Source organism: Lissotriton helveticus, chromosome 4_1, assembly GCF_964261635.1.
Source record: "Lissotriton helveticus chromosome 4_1, aLisHel1.1, whole genome shotgun sequence".
In the NCBI taxonomy this organism is placed as follows: Eukaryota; Metazoa; Chordata; class Amphibia; order Caudata; family Salamandridae; genus Lissotriton; species Lissotriton helveticus.
The window spans coordinates 1,900,372,500-1,900,386,332 of NC_136063.1; the positions used below are offsets into that span (position 1 = coordinate 1,900,372,500).

Here is a 13,833-nt window from a genome sequence, read left to right on the forward strand (position 1 = left end):
TCTGTCACGACTCCGCCCACCCACTAATTCGCCCGCACAGGCGGGGAATCAGTGCTGTATGGGCGGAGCGGGCGCAGCATGGCGGAACCACGCCGTCATGAGCACACGACGCCCGTGGCTTATGATGGTGCGGTTCCGTCATCAGCAGGGAAGGGGTTAAGATGCAATTTCTAGCTTCACCGAAAGATGGAAATTGTTTTTCATATGGTAAAAACATTGTAGCACTTGTCCCAAAGAGTACCACTAACATTAGCTATATGTTTTATTTGCAGCTGAACAGTGGCACAGATGACTTGGACACTGATGATAAAAATGCACCTTTTCGACCAGTTCCATTTTGCAAATATAAAGGACACACTGCAGATCTCCTCGACTTATCATGGTCTAAAGTAAGATGCCTTTATTTTCCACCACAACTGTTCTAATTGCCTCTAGAATTTATTTACTCTATGAATCTGTTAGACAGGGCAAGATAAACCGGTCAGTTACAAGAAAAAGTACAAAAAGAAAAAAGACAGTTGAGTTTACTGACCTTTAATGTCTGAAATGTAACTGTCCAGTGAGCATCACATTGCCTTTCACTTAAAAGTGATGGCTGTGTTGTTGGTTCTCTCTGTATTAACGGACACGTAGTCCTGTATATAGCCCCAATCAAATCAAACGGTACTTTTTATTATAGTGATCTAAAGAAGTATTCTTTCTCTCTATAAAATATTAGGTTCATTTGTCTTGTGTTTTCTTTAGTTTGGACAGTCTTGCTGTTCATGGTGTTTTACTGCATCTATTTACATTAAGGCTTAAAACAAGGCTGTGTCGTTTTTGCATACTGGCTTATATTTGCATTTCTAGAAATTGGTTTCTCCCATTCATGGCTGTGTATTTTTTAAAATTCCAGAAGAACACGTATCTTACTTTTAATTTAAGTTTGTCCTCTAAAGGTGCCTCATTGCCACTCTGGGAACTTCAATCCTGCATATAACCTAACATCCTACATACTTCACGGAAATAAATCCTATCACTGTGTGCTAAAACGTCCATCCTCCATCCATTACTCTAAGGCAAGAACCATATGAAACGTAGTTCAGCATTTAAAAACCAAGGGAGTGCAATTTATAAACAATTTAAAAAAAATATATAGTTCTTCATTCGCACTTATGCTGCTAAGAGCTGTGACTAACCGGTGGAGTTCTTCGTTAATTTAACGGTCCTCAGTTTATCAGTGTTAGATTGATAGAGGAGTCAGTTGCCCTTACTGGGATTTGGACTTGTGACTTGCGGATGTCTGCAGCTAGCGTTCTTCTCACTGTACCACATTTTGATTATTCAGCCAGTGTGTGTGAAATCCCATTTACCCCACTGTGTAATCCGTTTTTAGGTCGAGCACTCCAAACTTCCCCAAAACTTCTCTGTGTGGGTCGGGCTCCTCCCACACATTCTATTGGCCTTTGTGTGTTGCTTTCAATAATGAAAGCACACAAATGGCCAAACGTGTGTGCATGTCCCACCTCTTGTCTAAATATTAACTCCCACGGCCTAAGGGTCTTGGGAGCGAGCAGCGACGCGCATGGTGGCCGCTGCATTCCTCCCTGATCGTGGCGCATGTTACTAATTAAACAGCCTGGTTGCTTTCACTTTCACGGCCGTTATTGAAAGTATCTGACGCATGTTTAAGAGGCGCAGATCTGCTTGTATGCATGTAGCTACCGCTCGGGAAGGCCGCCCTTTGAAAGTAAGGTACGACTCTGATGGAACATAAGTACATGGATTCTTCTCAATTTGTTCACTTCTACGATAGAGTTGATGCTTTCAATGCAAATACGCCATAGAAAGTCATAGCTGCTTGTTTTGTTAATCAGTAAGTTAGACTTTGAAGAGTTTTTTTATGCTGCAATCCTAGCTCCCCTGCCCCCACGGGCTTCGGTTGACCTTGTGAACAATGCAGACTGTTACATGAACTGCATCAGTATAAGTTCAAAAGTTTAGGCTAGGTTCATAAACGGTTGATTTTGTCAAGAGGTGCACTCGGGAAGCAGGAGAACCGAGTTGGAGAAGTGACAGGGCTTCACTTCGGGTCTGCTCTGCCGGGAAAGTTGATGGTAAGTTAGGGCACTCAGGTCGGATTTGCTTGTAGGGTCACAATTATAAAAGTAAATCTGAAAAATATGTGGGCAATATTATACAAAGAGAAGACACAACGTATACACAAAAAAACTTGAGAACAGTTAGTTTTTGTTTTCGCCATAACCATGCAATTAAAACATTTAGGCAGGTATAAGTGACATCAGAATCTCTTCTACATAAAGCACTTTTATTGGACAAGTGCATATTTACCCCCTCCAGCCACCTATTCTGTAGGATAGAGAAATGCATCAAAATAGAATTACACCAGAGCCATAATTAAATCTTTAGAACACAATTTGTTTTTGATCGTGTAAAATGTTCCCCAGCGTGATCCATGTTCTCCGTTATACATTGGCGATTATAATTTCGCAGACAAGGGCAGCACGCACCGATATAAGCATCAAAACTGCAATTACACTAGTAGCACAGATTAAACGTGCTCCAGAGACGCTGACTTTCTCGAAAAAAAGACTTAATAGTGTTATTTCAAGGTAGACGCCATCTATGTGGCAAAGTCCCAATAAATACCACCATGCTCGGAGTCTCCAAAAGCTCTGCCACTTTTTGCTGGCTACTTTGGCAGTGACGCAATCAGGTGCATATATAGGCATTTCCATCTCGTATGATTATTTTTCCTCTGGTGAACATGACCAGATCCCGCCAAAAACACCATTGCTTGGCAATTTAGGAGTGGATTTGGAAGTGGTGCAGGCTCTTTCAGACCACTCCTAAAGCAACATTTACACTGAGCGACTGGCAGAAAATGCTTTTTCAAGAAAAATAGAAAGAGGAAAATGCAAATTGTTTTCTTCAGCAGCAAAGTATGTTTACTTTTTAAATACAAGTACTAACTGACAATAATTTATTTAATGTTATTAATGCATACTAGTGGATGGTGTGTACTAGCTGACACAAAGTCTCCTGAATAGGCCTTAAACTACACTACCCTGAAAGTCAACTCTACAATTAGGTGCTTGTTTCCCATTTAGGAGACAATTTTCAACATATTACTTATGGAAGCCTCATAATTAGCAAAACAAATTACCCCTCCCAATGGCGAGACCTATTGGCTATGCCAATGCTGGTTTTATTTGTTTTGCACTGCAGTAGTCATTTTTCAGACGTCTTTCACTGCTTTTGTCAGCACTTTGTGGCCTTTGCTAATTCTTGTTTAACATGTTATGGCAGAAATGAATGGCGTGGCCAAGACCAGACCTTCAGCGGAGGGCACAAAGGTATTAATAATTGGCAGATGTGTTTCTCACATTAGATTTCTACAGTAATGTCAGTATGACGTCAGGCTACAGGAGTGATATCACTGTCTCTCGTTGGACTTAAGAAATTAAGTCCTACGGTGTTGCCTGAATCCTGGAGTTTGTTTAGATGTTTTTCATAGCCTAAACATGGCTCCTTACGCTCCCTTTCATGGTGCTATCGACAATATATGGGCAGAGAAGTAACACAACCAAGTGATGTTCAGACAGCTGCAACGAGCATTGTGCAACAAAGGGCACACGTTGTGATGTGATACAAGACCCCAAATACCTCCATTGGGACCACCGTCAACTATATATAGATCAGTTGTTTTCAACCAGGGCTGCGTCCAGTTGAGGGTGAATTTAGGTCTGTGGGTCCTCTGAGTTTGAGTGCAATGACCAGTTGTAGTCTGGTATGTGCACAGGTGCTCCACGCTGCCTTTGGGGTGATTTTGGCTATATATGGGGCATGTCCTTATCCTATACCGCTCTCAGGAGTCCTTGACATCCTCCATCATTTCAGTAGTGAAAAGAACTTATGGTTTTTCATCAACTATTTTTATAAGTCGATATTCAAATTGCAAAAACTGTGAAATTTGGAAGATGTTGGATTTTTCATGCTTTAAGCTGCTCCTAGAGATACAAGGATGGTCTTGAGGCCTGAAGAGAAGTCGGGGGCAGGTGATGAAAGCCCATGGGTTCGGTTGTAAATGAACCACCACATATGTTGGGCTCACTCTCGCCAAATGGCTTCTTCCCCTGAGAAGGTAGGTTCATAAACGCAGCATGGGCAGGGGCATTTATCCTATAAACAGGGCCACTGGAATTATGTGGCAGGGGAGACCAAATTATGCAGCATGGTTGACTAAATTATGCGGCAAGAAAAGGCAAAGTATGCTGTGTACTACTGCCCATTTTTAAACAGTATTACGTCATTATTTTATCATTTTGATGTCTCGTCTGTGACTGTGCATGCACTCTGGCTTGCGAGGGGTATTGTTTACAATAAAGGCCTTGGGACCTGTCCATTACTGACCATTATTTGGCATCATTCTCACTCTTCTTTGCTTCCTCCTAATTGGCCAGCATGGGCCAGGCATCACTCCCCTTCTTTCTGTGCAGCATGGACCACACAGATTGACTGAACTTAATTAGCGTCCACTTGCTGATCATGCTGTGATTAAGGTACGGGTTTCAGGATGCTTCCTCTATTTCTAGTTCTCGTGCTGCTTTCTTTATTCGCTCTGTTTTTAAATGTATTTTGGGAAATTCCTTATCTATGTCTGCATCTTTTGGCTTACTTGTACCTGTACTACTCCACGCCACTCCACTCTATGGGTTTCTACGGCACTCCACCTTACACCTCCCCACTCTACATCACTCTATGCCACTTCTCTCTATGCCACTCCTCTCAATGCCACTCCTCTCTTTGCCACTCCTCTCTTTGCCACTCCTCTCTTTGCCACTCCTCTCTTTGCCACTCCTCTCTGTGCCACTCCTCTCTGTACCACTCCTCTCTGTGCCACTCCTCTCTATGCCACTCCTCTCTATGCCACTCCTCTCTATGCCACTCCTCTCTATGCCACTCCTCTTTATGCCACTCCTCTTTATGCCACTCCTCTTTATGCCACTCCTCTTTATGCCACTCCTCTTTATGCCACTCCTCTTTATGCCACTCCTCTTTATGCCACTCCTCTTTATGCCACTCCTCTTTATGCCACTCCTCTTTATGCCACTCCTCTTTATGCCACTCCTCTTTATGCCACCCCTCTTTATGCCACCCCTCTTTATGCCACCCCTCTCCATGCCACCCCTCTCCATGCCACTCTGCTCCATGCCACTCTGCTCCATGCCACTCCACCAACTCTATGCCACTCCACTCTGCCACTCCACTCTGCCACTCCACTCTGCCACTCCTCTGCCACTCCACTTTATGCCACTCCACTTTGCCACTCCACTCTGCCACTCCACTCTGCCACTCCACTCTGCCACTCCACCCTACGCCACTCCACCCTACGCCACTCCACCCTACGCCACTCCACCCTACGCCACTCCACCCTACGCCACTCCACCCTACGCCACGCCACCCTACGCCACGCCACCCTACGCCACGCCACCCTACGCCACTCCACCCTACGCCACTCCACCCTACGCCACTCCACCCTACGCCACTCTAATCTGAAAGAGATACATTAGTGATTGATACGTTAGTGATCGATACCTTACCTAAGAATATCCCCAGGCATCAGACTGGATCTGGAAAGTTTTTTCATCAGCAGTACCCCTGCGTGTCGGTAGGTGGCGTTGTGTGGCTCCACGTCCGTTGCTGGCATCGTAAGCGCCGAGATTACGTCACTGAGACTACTTATGAGCCACCCATGCACGCTGACGTCAGTTCTTTCTTTTTCCGCACCAGCAAGCACAGGTCCGGTTAGACCGCGTACCCTAGTCCCTTTTTGACTAACTTTTTTGAGACTTTTGTCTCTACTTTTTTTTGAGTCTTTGACTCCTGGTGCCGCGTAGGGATGCCTGGGTTTTAAATCCTGCGGGGCCTGTCGCAGTACGTTGTCGGAGGCTCACCCCCATGGCATCTGTCTCTACTGTCTGGAGCGCGACCATGACTCCCGGTCATGTTCGACTATCTGGCCATGGCTCCGAAGGCTTCCGAACGCTGCTGGAGGCTTGACAGTCGTCTCTGTGCCTTTCGAGGTCCAGGGGTGGATCGAGGGACCGACTGTGGAGCCATCACCATCGCTCCTCGGGGTTGAAGTCTTCACAAATTCGGATTCTTGTAAGAGACGTCCTAAGAATCAGTTGAAGAACGTTTGCGATCTCCAACGTCCCCCCGTCTGTCTCCGGACGAGGGGGCCAGGGGTACTTCCCCCATAGCTTCGTTGAAGCCTGTGAGTCCCGCGGCCTACCCACTATATTTGGGTCCGTCTGCGACTCCGGCCCAGGTGCAAGAATTCTTTGCTGCCATGGACCGCCTTTTCAGGCCTCGGGCTCCTGCCGGCGCGCCTTCGGGCCTCGTGGTACAAGCTGAGGGCCCTTGCTTACCGCTGACTCCGCCACCGGCACCTCTGTCCCTGGCGCTGCAAGGTCCTGCTCCGGAGGCTCCAGCCCCACCACCTCTGGGTCCTCCGCAAGCGGCTCCGGCCCGGGCGCCTCCTGCTCCTGTGCAATGGGTCCCGTTCGTCCCACCTCCGCCTATTTTCGGGTTTCCAGGCAATTTTGCTCCGGGTTGGGACCCTAATTGGGACATGGAGCCGGATCGGCGCCTTTCCCGGCACCGTTAGACAGGAGTGGGTGGAGGAGTCTGAGGAGGCAGGTGGCCTTGACCTCTCCTCTAAGCCTGGTTTTCTCTCTCCTGCTGTCATGGAGGAGGGCGCCACATATACTGTAGAGCAGCTGAGGCCCTTGACCTTGATCTGCCTACTGTCACCCTCTAAACCAACCTTCTTACTCAAGTTCTTCAGCCGACGGCAGGTTCTATGGAGCCTCTGCTTGCGTTCAATGAGGCGTTAACAGATGTATCTGATAGAGACTACTAGCTGCAGATTCCTTAACGTAGAATTATCCCCAGGCGTGAGACTGGACCCGGAAAACTTTCTTGCCCAGCATCTCTGCACGCCAGGGGTGGGGCGGTACCACGTGACTCCGCCCGACGTTCTTCGTGGGCGAGACTTCAGCAAGGTCAGTTTTCTTCTTTTCCGCGTGCAACGTGGACCCAGATCGTGTTACTGGTCCATTTCAGGCCTCCCTTTTTCCGCTTTTGAGTGTTTTTCTTGGGAACAGTGTGCGAATGCCTTCGGACTTCAAGACGTGCTCGTCTTGCTCGTGCCAGATGTCGGCGACGGATCCCCACCCCATCTGCATTTGGTGTTTGGGAGAGCACTACAGACTGTGAGGTGTGTCAGCAAATGAAACCTAAGTCCTGGCGGGAGCGCCGGATAAAACGCCTTTCGGCACGCATGTGCAGGTCGGCGGCGGCGCCGCGTCCGTCCCCTGCGGATGGCTTCAAGAACCTCCGTCTCTGGCATCAACCTTCTCCCAGGCTGCAAGAGCATCGCTCACCTGTTGGTAAGTGTCGCAGTTTTTCCCCGTGGGCCAGTCTCCGGCCTGTTGGGGGCGTGGGTTCTCCAGATGGAGGCCTATGTGGCGGCCTTACAGGCCTTGTTTGCTCTTCCTTCTTCTCCTCCTCTTCCTGGGACGTCTGAGGATCCCTTGCCGCGTGCGGGGACTTCTGAGGAGCCGGCAGGTTCTGCTCCGGGTTCAGAGGATGTGGTTATGTCGGGGTGCGGCCCTTTGGGGATTCCTCCTTAGGACCACGGCTCCTCTGCCTTGCCACAAACCCCAGCGGGGGTCCCTGTGGTGTCACAGGAGGTTGCCGGGGCTCGGGCATGTCCTCGAGTCCCTCTCAGTCCTCTGGGCAGGCGGTACCTTGTACGAGGCAACGCCGCTCAGGTGCCGGTGGCTGCTGGTCCTGGCGGCGCCGCAGGCTCGGCTAGGGGTCAGGGTGTGTCCCCGGGCCCCCCTCGTCCCTCCACGCAGGCGGCTGCCTCGTCGAAGGTCGAGTCGACACCTTTTCAGCGCCGTTCCTTAGCTGCCCGGGCTCTGACCCAGCCTCGGTCTCCTGCGCCGCGCATTGTGGCGGAGGTCGTTCCGGCGTCTCCTTCGGTGCTGGCCGACGTTGATCAACCGCCGGTCATGGACTCTACGGTGCCGGGTCGTTTATTCGTCTTCGGACGCCTCCTCTTCTCCAGCGGTTCGGCGGTTATTGGTTCCATCTTCTCCGGAGGCAGGTCGCCGCGTCGTTGCTTTTTCCAGGCGTCTTCTAAGGACGGCTCTTCGCCGTCGCCACATCTGCAGTCTTCGCTGGAGGCACCTCAGGTTCCCCATTCCTCGGTTCCCCTTTCCTCGGTTCCCCTTTCCCCTTTCCGGGCTCGGCCTTTCCTTCCTCCGGTTGGACTGGGAGACGGCCGCCTTAGCTTGTAGCCGTGGCCCATAGAGGAACTGCTTTCACCATCGTGGGGCCCTACGGAGGCGGGTGCTGCCTTCGCTCGGACTGTTTCCACGGCGGCGGGAATCTTGCGCATGGGGGATCCAGCTGCCCATTTTCCCACGGATCATCTTCTGGAGGTCCTCCATCAGGGTTCTGGTGGTCAGGAGCTGCTTCTTCCCTTCGAGGCTTCCCTCCACACTTCTCTTTTAGGGGCTTGGGGGTGGTCCGCCACGGGGGATCCGGTGCCCCTACAACTTCTACACCGCCACCGTCCTGCGCTGCATAATCCTGTCGGTTTTTCCCTCCACCCCTCTACCAGTGGACCTCTTTTACAGACTGCCTTCCCCTCCCTGCCATCTGTGTTGTCTCCTCCGTCACGGGAGTCCCGCTGGTTAGATTCCTGGGGGCGCAATATCTTCGCCTCAACCAGTGCTGCTTTGCGGGCCCTTAACACTATTTGTGTATTGGCTAGGGCTACTTCTTGCTTGTGGGATTCGGCAGAGTCCCTTATGTCTCCCGCTTATCAGGAGGGTGCCTGTGTTGATCTGCGGCACCATGTGTTGGATGGCCGGGAGATGGCGGCATTTATTCTTCGCTCCGCTCTGGGCATTTCGGAGGCGATTGGTCGTACCATGGCTTCTGTGGCCCTTCGTGGACATGCCTGGCTATGGAATAGTGTGTTTCCGGAGAACGTTAGGGAACGGCTGGGGGACCTTACCTTTGATGGCACTCTTTTGTTCCATGCCCCTGCGGACTTGGCCATTCAGAGGTTTCTTTCGGGGCTTCGTCCTCGTCCTCCTCCTCCTTCTCCTCCTTCTCTCCCTCAGTGACCTGTAAGTCGGCCTGGTTTTTGGGAGGTGTTCTTCCGTTATTTTCTGGGGCCATGTAGCGGGTAGCCCCAGTTGTGTGTTCTGTGTGGTTGATGTGCCTTCAGATCCTTTTGTTAGGACTTTGGTGCTGTTGGCTGCTGGTTCGGCCCCTTTTTTGTTTTGTGGTTTGGCTGTTGGTAAGCCGTGTTGGCCCTGAGATTTGGCCTTCTGTGCATTCTTATTGTCTGATTGGCAAGCCGTCTGCAGTTCCTCCGTAGGTCTTTCTGTTTGTCCTCTGCTGCGGAAACTATTTCCTAACAGGGTTCGCATGTTCTTGGGATGTAACATACCCTATGTGGGGTACTGGTAGCTATTATATAGCTCTATCATGTGCTGGGGAGGTGTGGTCATCCCTCGGGCCTCTGCTCTCCGTGGCGTCACGGTATGTCACAGGTGCGATCCTCTTGCTGTTGGTTTTGGAGTGGCTTGCGTTACGTCCGGGTCCGTCCTTCTCCTGGATCGCTATGACACTAGCCTGCTGTCTGTGGCCTTGCGTTGTAGCTCTGCCTGGTTCCACTTCATTCATGGACCCGTGTGCGCTGGCTCCTCCCTTGGGGCGTGTCCTGGGCCTTCTTGGCCTTTCCTGGCCTCTACCTTCAGCTGGCTTCTGGCTTGTCCTGGGTGCACCTTTCCTTGGTGTTGTCTGCTGCTGGCTGTGCAGGCCTTTTGTTCTTATACACCATTGTGGCTTTCTTCTTCCGTCTGCACTCATAACGGTGCAGCCTTCCCTGTCTCGTCGGATGCTTGAGGCTGGGGGGTGTGCGGATTTTCTTCAAGTGGGCCCTGCCTCCAGTTCTACCTCTCCTCCCTAGGGGTTGAAGCGGTCCTGGTGTTCCTTGAGGCTTTCGGGCGCTATCTGCCCCTGCGGGGTGTTGGGCAGTTCTCCCTTGGTGGGGCCTAGGATATCCTGGCCTTCTCTTCTTGTCCCTGTGGTGAGTCCCCTGTGTCTCTCCTGGTGGGGAGGCTCTCTCGCTGGCCCTCCTCCTTTTTGGGTATGGCTAGGGTATGTATTCTACATTAAGGAATCTGCGGCTAGTAGTTTCTTTCAGATGTACAAGTGACTTATCTTCGGTAACGATGTATCTGGTAGAGATGATTCAAGCCGTAGATTCCTTCATGACCCACCCTTCCTCCCTGTTCTGTGAGGACCCTCTGCTTGGGTTTCTGTGGTCGCTCCCCTTTTGGGTGCCTTGTCTTCTGCGGGTGTCCCCTTCATTTTCTTCCGGTCAGGCATCCCTCCAGCTGGTTTCTCTCCAGCGTGAGGGCCTACTTTGGTTTTTCCCTCTGTTGTTGGAGTTCTGATCCCCACCTGGTCTCCTTGTTGGGTGTTCTTTTACCTGTCCTTAGACTTCTGTTCCTTTCAGATGGCACTGTAGTCTGTGGATGGCTTACCTGTCCTTGATCTCCTCCTCCCTTCAGGAGGTATGGTCATCCTTGGCAGTGTAGTCGGGGGATGGATTACTGTTGCTCCTCTGTTCTGGGCTTGTGGCCCTTCCCCTTGTGGTTGTAGTTTCAGGCTTTCTCTCTCTCTCTCTCTCTGTCACTGTGCTTTCACATGCTTGTGCCTCCAGGATGGCTCTCGCCTTGGCTTGCAAGGGGCTTCCACGGAGTGGTGCTTTGCGCTTTTCTTGCTATAGCTTCACTGCTCTGGCCTTCTGGTGCTTACTGCCACCTGGTGCGTTCGCCTGGACTTGCACACGTTGTGCCTCAGAATGGTGCTCTGCTCCTTTCCTGCTCTGGCCTGCGGTTGTCGCCTTCTGGTGCCTTGGTGCCACCTGGTGGTGTTTCTCGCCTTTTATTTCTCTCTATTTTGTCTCTCTGGTTTTTTCGTACCCTGTTCCCATGCTCTCTTCAGTTTTGTTGTGATGGCTCCGCGTTGTGGCACGGAAGAGTTATATGAAGCAAACTGACATCAGCGCGCCGGGGTGGGGCTTATGTGACCTTGCTGACGTCATGCCCGCGGAGGACTTCGGGGCGGAGTCGCGTGGTACCGCCCCAGCCCTGGCGCGCAGAGATGCTGGGCAAGAAAGGTTTCCGGGTCCAGTCTCACGCCTGGGGATAATTCTACGTTAAGGAATCTGCGGCTAGAATCGTCTCTACCAGATACATCGTTACCCAAGGTAAGTAACTTGTACTTTGATGGGCACCTGGTCTAGACCAGCCACAGGGGTTCCTGTGGATAAAAACATGGCCAGGTGTCATCGTCTGGCTCCGGGTGACTTTCCCTTTTTAACGAACCATCCAACTCCGGAGAGCCTGGTCATCCAGGCCTGCACTTCCCAAAGTGCATTCCCTACCTCACCGCTGGATAAGGAATCAAAGAAGCTGGAGCAGTTTGGCAAGACATTTTTTTCCTCTGGCAGCTTGGGGCTGCTCTCAGTCAACACCGCATGCCTCCTGGGCTGCTACACTCACGCTGTGTGGGACACAGTGGCACAGACGATGCCCCAGTATCCGGAGGAGGTTCGGACTGTACTTTCCCAAGCTGTTGTGGAGGGGAAGGACACCACCAAGTTCGCCATCCGGTGTGGGCTGGACACCGCAGACTCTCTGGGTAGGGCGATCTCCACTACAGTGGCCTTACGTCGCCATGCCTGGCTGCAGTCCACGGGGTTTTCTGGGGATGTTCAGAGTTCCCTCATGGACATGCCTTTTGATGGTACTCGCCTGTTTGGCGATAAGGCAGACAGTGCGCTGGAGCGTTTTAAGGACTTTCGGGCTATGGCCAAGTCCTTGGGTCTCTCCACCACGCGCCCGGCCACGTCTACCTTTCGTGGCCACGGAAGAGGCGCCCCTACACGTACGTTCAGCCAAACGCCTGTGCAGAACCAACCTCAGCGTGGACGTGGTGGGCACCGTTGGGGTACAGCGTGCGGGTCAGTCCACCTCCGCTCCCGCAGCATCAGCCTCAAAGCCTTCCTAGTCCGAGCTTTGGGGTGCACCCCTCGCCTGTGGGAGGCAGGATTCAACATCACCATTCCCATTGGCATTATGTCACTTCGGACAGGTGGGTGCATCAAATCGCCCTGAGGGGCTACTCCCTCCCCTTCGAGTCTGCACCCCCTGCCATGCCACCTCAGTTCCACCGCATGTCGGGGGATCACTTTGCGCTTCTCCAACAGGAAGTCACTGCCCTCTTGGCCAAGGGGGCCATCGAGCGCGTTCATGGGCCAGAAGTAGGACGTGGTTGTTATTCCTACTACTTTCTGGTCCCCAAATAGAAGAAAGGGGGCCTGCGCCCCATCTTGGACCTCCAAAACGTCAATCGCCTCCTCTGGAAGGAGAAGTTCAAGATGTTGACTCTGGCTCAGGTCTTGGCTGCCCTTGATCCTGGAGACTGGATGGTAGCATTGGACTTGCAGGACACATATTTTCAAATCACCGTTGTTCCGGCCCACCGGCGTTACCTGCAGTTCACGGTAGGCCAGGAGCATTTTCAATTTGCCGTGCTCCCCTTCGGCCTTACCAGTGCCCCTCGGGTGTTCACGAAAGTGATGGTGGTGGTTGCAGCTCACCTGCGCAGATCAGGGGTTTCAGTCTTCCCCTATCCAGTCGACTGGCTGTTGAAGGCGGGCTCACCCCTGGCAGTCGTTTCCCACCTCCAGACTACGGCCGACCTCCTGCATCTGCTGGGGTTCTCCATCAACGTGCCGAAGTTGCACCTGAGTCCCTCTCAGAAGCTCCCCTTCATCTGTGCGGTTCTGGATTTGACGATGTTTCGGGTTTATCCTCCCGAGGAGCGAGTCTGGGATATTCAGGCTATGATTCCGATCTTTCAGCCTCTATCCAGGGATTGTCAGGATTACCCTCCGGCTCCTAGGCCTAATGGCCTCCTGCATCCTGCTAGTGCAACATGCCAGATGGCATATGCGGGCACAGCATCAGGGCAACCTGTCCGATCATGTCCAGATTTCGGAGGGCACTGCTCACAATTGCTGTTGTGGCTTACGATTTGCGATTGGGTCAATGGCAGATCCCTCTCCCTTTCCCAACCAGAGCACACAGTGGTGACTTAAGCGTCCCTCCTGGGGCGGCCACTTGGGAGAGACGGAAATCAGACGCCTCTGGTCTCCGGCGGAGTCTCGGCTCCATATCAACGTTTTGGAGCTTCGGGCGATCCGACTTGCACTGAAAGCATTCCTTCCCTCTGTTCGGGGAAGTGTGGTGCAGGTGTTCACGGACAACACTACTGCCTTGTGGTATTGCAACAAACAGGGCGGGTGGGGTTGTGTACCCTATGTCAGGAGGCTCTGCGCCTCTGGACATGGTTGGAACATTAAGGCATTACCTTGGTGGTTCAACACCTGGCAGGTTCTCTGAACGCCGCCAGGGTGGACGAACTCAGCCACCGGTGCATGATGGATAACGAGTGACGTCTGAACTCTGACGTGGCGCCAGGTCTCTTCCTGCAGTGGGGAGAGCCTTAGTTAGATCTATTCGCCACAGAAGAGAACGCGCAATGTCATCAGTTCTGCGCGTTGGAATTTCCAAGGTGGCACTCGCTTGGCAACGCTTTTCATTGCGAGTGGATCTGCGGTCTGTTGTACACCTTTCCGCCTATACCACTTCTGCCCAGAGTGCTGAA

The 13,833-nt window shown here is 51.8% G+C and overlaps 1 protein-coding gene across 2 annotated transcripts in view; it reads left to right on the forward strand.

Annotated features, from left to right (window-relative positions):
- WDR44 (WD repeat domain 44) overlaps positions 1–13,833 on the forward strand; it is a 543,349-nt gene that overhangs the window by 369,172 nt on the left and 160,344 nt on the right. For both annotated transcript variants that reach the window (XM_078688542.1, XM_078688543.1), the window contains one exon: positions 273–389. In XM_078688542.1, the coding sequence (XP_078544668.1) occupies positions 273–389 (117 nt within the window). The remainder of the gene's footprint in view (positions 1–272; positions 390–13,833) is intronic.